This window comes from Poeciliopsis prolifica, unplaced genomic scaffold, assembly GCF_027474105.1.
Source record: "Poeciliopsis prolifica strain line A6 unplaced genomic scaffold, Auburn_PproV2 SCAFFOLD051, whole genome shotgun sequence".
In the NCBI taxonomy this organism is placed as follows: Eukaryota; Metazoa; Chordata; class Actinopteri; order Cyprinodontiformes; family Poeciliidae; genus Poeciliopsis; species Poeciliopsis prolifica.
The window spans coordinates 4080067-4086066 of NW_026562426.1; the positions used below are offsets into that span (position 1 = coordinate 4080067).

The 6000-nt window shown below is 36.7% G+C and overlaps 1 protein-coding gene across 3 annotated transcripts in view; it reads left to right on the top strand.

Annotated features, from left to right (window-relative positions):
• mllt3 (MLLT3 super elongation complex subunit) overlaps window positions 1-4892 on the top strand; it is a 59690-nt gene extending 54798 nt beyond the window's left edge. For 2 of the 3 annotated variants that reach the window (XM_055058703.1, XM_055058704.1), the window contains 4 exons: window positions 326-422; window positions 532-600; window positions 1491-1562; window positions 3183-4892. In XM_055058703.1, coding sequence (XP_054914678.1) covers window positions 326-422; window positions 532-600; window positions 1491-1562; window positions 3183-3314 — 370 coding nt within the window. In that variant the 3' untranslated portion in view covers window positions 3315-4892. Of the gene's footprint in view, window positions 1-325; window positions 423-531; window positions 601-1441; window positions 1563-3182 lie in introns of all 3 variants that reach the window. The other variant, XR_008608048.1, reaches the window with a different exon arrangement.
• The last annotated feature ends 1108 nt before the right edge of the window (window positions 4893-6000 follow it).

Here is a 6000-nt window from a genome sequence, read left to right on the forward strand (position 1 = left end):
TAACAAGACAAAGGAATCTGATAAAAAATAAACACAACTGTGACTTCAATATTATAAATTTCGTCCATTATTTATGTCCAGGTTTACTGCATTTGCCATCTTCTGGTGCAGAAATATGACGCTTGTCGCAAGTCAGTCATATAAAGGAGCTTGTGAATGGAAAAAAGATTCATTGCATAAAATTTTTAACATGTTAAAATTTATGTAATTAATCAAAATGATTAATTACATAAATCATGAAAGTGTGAAAGTCCAGGCCCTAATATAAATGTTTTTTTCTTTGTTATGAGGACACAACTATCTCTGAGCTCTTTGCTGTCCTCAGGGTTAGTTTAAGTGATGGCAGTGAGACTGATGGCTCCTCTCCCTCACCCCCCACCGAGAAAGAGGCCCCAGCTTTGATAAAGAGCACCAATAACCAGGTAGAATATTAAAGCGCTCTACAGATATGTATTCCATAAACTACCTGATGTGAAAACCAAGAAGTCAACTGTGTGCTGTTGTAAACAGTGTGACTCTGTTCTTTTCCAGATTCTAGAGGTGAGGAGCCCCATCAGACAGAGCAAGCAAGACAAGAATGAAAATCTAGACTGTGACAAGGTAAATCCACTGGGTCAACATTCAAATGAAGAGTACTGTAAAACACAGCCAGTAAGCAATGGTAATTCAATGTTGAATTATGGTCAAAAAGATAGTTTTGATTGAGGTCAATGATTGACTGTGGAACAACCATCAAAAATCATCTAATTCTAGCCAAGTAACCAATGTTGAAAAGATGTAATTGAATAAATGTTGTTTTGTTGGTGAAATCTAATGATTGAAATATCAAAGTGTGATCAACGCCAAGCATCGATTCAACTTTGACACCAGTCAATGAATGTTTGTCACATCACTTCTCCTCTCTTTCCCACCTTCCCTCCTACTTTTTAAGTATTTAAGTTTGTGTACACACATTTTTGGAAATATGAAAATGTAAGGTAATTGTGAACGACATAATACGCATTGTCTGCCAAACAACACCAGTGAAGAAACTTTTAATAGTGTGTTATGATGTAGACTTGTCAGACCAAAATATTTACATGAATCAGTATTGATTCCTTAACTTTAATTCAATATAAAATAAACACAAATGTGTATGTAGATCCACATTCACATGATGGTTGAATCAACATTGAAGTGTGAGTTATGGTTGAAACCCTAATGTTGATTCAACTTATAAATCACAGAACACTTTAAATATTTTTTCCATGTAAGGCTTCAACATTGATTCAATGTTTCTGCCTTTTGTCGTTTCAATGTTGATTCAGTTATGTTTTTCTATCTGGGAAGTGTAAAGAGTACTGTAAGAGTGCACACTGCTCCCATTTTCTACATAAAAAAAAAACAACTTCTCAAAAATGACCTTTTTATCATTTGTTTTGGGATTTCTTTGCCTTGGTAGCCCTGATAGCCATGAAGCTAACTCCATGTGGCTGTGGCTGTGTTCCCAGGCTTACCTGGATGAGTTGGTAGAGCTGCACAAAAGACTGATGACACTAAGAGAAGGCCATATACTGCAGCAGGTGAGCTTTATTTGTCAATACGCCATTTTGGCTCAAACACTGATGCACAATAAACACTTCTACATCCAGGGCTCCAAAAATATTGACCAGAGCAGTTATATCAGAGATAAAATGCCCCCTCACAGTAAAATAAAGGAGTTTACTTGGATCAGAAAGTGAAACTGGTATCTTTCAGATGTGTATTCCTGCATGTTTATGATTCTGACTTAATCTAAAGAAATCCCCAAATTCAGTTTATCAGAACATAACATTATTACTCCTGAGTGATGAAGGACTTAATGAACGTTCTGGCTGAGTTGTCTGTACTCAGTCATACATTAATGTATGACTGATGTCCATGCTATGTGGCATAGCATGGACATCAGCTTTTTTCTGCCTATTCCTTGTGAATATGTTCTGCTACTCCAGAGTACAGAGACTTTCTGCTGATTGTGTCAGTCATAACATTAATTTTTTTTCCTAAATATCCTCAAATGAGTATTATGCATTATTCAAATGTTATTAGAAACTGAATTTTGAGTTTTTGTCAGCTGTGAGTCAATGATTGAAATAAGCTTTTGAATTTATTCATATGTGTAGTATGGATCCTGATGAGTTTATTGAAATAAACTGTTGAACTTTTCTTTTAAATCTTTTGTATTAAAAATCTCTTGAGATCTTTGTTCTGCAATATACCATAAAGTTTATGAGTGGTTCTTTTATACACTTTGTTCCGAGCACAGAGCATCTGGAGTAGAGCTCAACAGGATGGACCACATTCAAGAATAATGTTAAGATTAAAAATGAACACATCATAAATTACTTTTCCACAGAAATAAATGCGCTTTCACTGAGCGCTCAGGTTGGGGGCTATCAGCACCTCCATACAGAGAGACCAGACTGGCTTATGAGCTAAACTCTAAGAAAAGTGAGGGTGTTGAACCATCTCACTGGCTTTTTCCATCCAATTCTCATGAGAGTTTTGTTTACTTTTAAAATTCTGCAAAAAAATAAAAAATAAAAAGAGAAAATGCAAATCTACTGATTCTGAGTGAATCAACCAAGACAAGCAAATGTATACATCTGAGGTAAATGCTTGCTGTCAGAACCAATTCTTCAAATGTGCATTAGCCATTTAAAGAGCATTAAAACTTTGTGGAATTAAGTATTTCAAATTTTGCCATTTTCATCAACCTTCCCTAATGCAATATTTGAAACTGTGCTTAAAAGATTTCAGAGGTATAGGTATATGACTTTGTTTCAGACTATTGGGAATGATTTTTGGACGGTTCATGGCTTAAGTTGACAGAATCATTTGTTTCATTTTCTCTAAGAATCTGTGCTACACCAGTCTGTCTATATGAGCGGGCTGACTGCAGCCCACAGCAATATTTTGCTTCTGACTGCAGCTCACAGCGCAGACACCTACACAGATATCAGGAGCACAGCCAATCAGTTTTCACTGTCTCCAATCGGTTTCAAGCACAATACGGGTCCACAGCTTCAAACACAGGAAAACTTTCAGTCTTTGAGACTCTTTCTCTCCTTGTAAAAGAAACATTTATTCTGCTGTTTCCATTCAGGAAGGTGTTGAAGTTTCAGCATTGGTAAAAACATTCTGCTGTTTCTTGTGGTTTTCAGATCGTAAACCTTATTGAGGAGACGGGGCATTTCCACATCACAAATACTACTTTTGACTTTGACCTTTGCTCCCTGGACAGAAGTACGGTTCGGAAGCTGCAGAGTTACCTGGGGAACTCGGGATTGTCCTGATGCTCTGAGCAACTGGGGTGCAGACTCTCTGTTTCTGCTTTGACTTTTCCTGAATAGAATCAAGGTTGGTTGTTGCACTGCATCCAGCCTGCTGGGGCACTGAGTCTAGCAGGTCGTCCAGCAGGTGGAAAGCAGCAGGAGGTGCAGAGCCTGTCTAACAGGAGATCACCTGTAAGGCCTTGTAGCTTCAGCTATAGCGGAGTGGTGGCTGTTTGCTCTTAATGATTCTGCATATTGATACATGTTTGATTCTTGATTTGTTGTTCATTGTGATAAACACATGATCAGCATTGCCTTACAACATGATGTCTTATTTATTGAATTTATTTTGGGAGTGTGTGTGCGTATGTGTGTGGGTGCGCATGCGTGCATGTGTGTGTGCATAAAATGGTTCTGGCAGAATGAGACAGTGGAAGCACTTCACAAAGAGCAAATCTTCCAGCCTGTGAGATTTGATCATCAGTCCAAATCAAAACAGCTGATCTTTAACTGGAGATTTAAAACAGCCCTGATCCACTGGGTATAGAATTCACAAATTAAAAAATAAAATTAATTATTACAAATATGTTTTCACATCATTGTGATTTGGAGCTCCGAATGGATGGAGGTTATGTCCATTGTTTTCCTCAAATGTTACCATATAAATAAGAGAAAGCCTGACAGAATCACTAGCCCAGATTTGGTTTTCGACTTATTGAAAGTTCACACAGAGAAAGAAAAACTTTTTTTTGTTTTGATGCTTTGTAGCAATAAAGCTTATTCTATTGGAAAACCTGTGTACTCCCATAAAATGGTGCCTGTTTGTAAAGAAAATACATGTTATGTTTTCATTTGCAAAAGCTGCCAATGCCAAGCAGCTTTTGGTAATGGCAGTGTGATGCTGCGGTGGGTGGAGGGTGGAGACAAGGCACGTCATCATTGGTTCACAATGCAGATGTATGAAAGATGAACCAGGTATAGGATATTGCTTTAGGTGATTTTAGAAGTTTTCCATGTTTCTTACAAATGAGGCAAATTGAAAGTTTTTTCATAACTATCTGGGATTTATTGCCAAGAAATTATGTTACGTTAATACGACAAAGAAATAAATAATCAAACATATATGTACGTTTCATTTTAAGTGTAGTAATAATCTGTTTTTGCAAATCCTGCCCCCCTGGAATGTCCAAATATGCAATTGTGTCTGTTTAGGTTGCTGTAATCATTTTTCTCATACGAAGTTTGTCTGCCATCTCAAGAAGAGAACTCTCAGAGAAACAGGAACTCACTTTCTGCTGTCAAACACGAGGACAGAAGCTCTTGATTGCTACATTTCAGTGGAAACCAGGGTTCTGGTGTTCAGGAACTGTTATGGAAGTGGAAAAACGTACAGCTTAATTTATTTTGGGATGAATTGGCAATTCAAAGTTCATCATTAATTTTTAAGAGAAATGTTTCTGGGGACACATTTCCCCAGAAACAATATGATTGTGCATAATTTTACTTGAGAAAAAAAAAATCCTGAAGGATTTTTCTTATTCTGTCTCTTTTTCTTAGGGTCTCTTGTGTATTGTGGAAAAAAATAAAAGTTTTGTATGATGATCAGAAAAATTTCTTTTCAATGTTTCTTTCTTTCACACAGGTTAATGAATCATTGTGAAATGGAAGGACAATATTTCTATAGATAAAAATTTCGTGTAATGTGTATTTCTTTTTCATCCACTTCGTTAATTCTTGATCTCAGTCTTTACCAGCTGTAAATATCTAAAAGCTGAACATTTGGATCTGCCTCGACAAGTATTTCAAGCAGCAGAGGAGGAGTGGCGGTGCCGAGTAGACTGACTGACTGACTAGGATGATGCGTTGCTTCGCTGCCTGGTTTTCACCACATGCTCGGTGAAGGGTGGGTTGGAGGAGGATATTCTCGCGCACACGCACGTGCGCCTGCACACATTGTGTTTGTGATAAAACTGACGGCATCCTGTTACAAAAAATATTAGACAGGAGACGCAGCAAAACAAAGACAGCTCGGATTTAATAAAGAACATGCTTTAAGGCTTCCCACAATTGAATTAATCCTAATAAAACACATTAATAGTTGGAAAGCCATTTCTTCTGCTGTATAAGTTTGAAATATATTTTACAGTGGGCTTTACAATCATATCTTAAAGTAAATTAAGATATGAAAAAGAAAAGTAGAAAACATTTAGCAATTGAATTTAAAAGCTGTATGCTGTATTCAACTTTTTTTTTTTTTTTAAGGAAATCCACCTTTTGTATTTTTGTTTTCAGGACCAATGTTTTGTGTTCAGACTGTTGACAGAAGTTCTGTTTGTTTTTGTTTAATATTCTAGAATATTGTTAGATTTTAATGTTGATGGCTTACATAAATCAATATTTTGCCAGATTGTAAAAAAATCATCAGCATTTGGGTTGAGCTTAAACCCAGGAAGTACTCCGAAATAGTTTCATATATTTCTGGATTCTCAAAGAGAATAGAGTTAAAGGAAGATGCAGGGAGAATGGATCTTGAAGGTTTTTAGGAAGGGGAAATGGTTCAGAGTCTAGGCAAACCAGCAGGACATCCTGTTTTAGCTTCCAAATACCATTTCCTTGAATAAAAGGGGAGACCTTCAAAATAATCCTCCACAGAAGACCTCTCTAAAAAGCATTCTGTTCCCAGGTTACACATGAAGGATGCATCCTA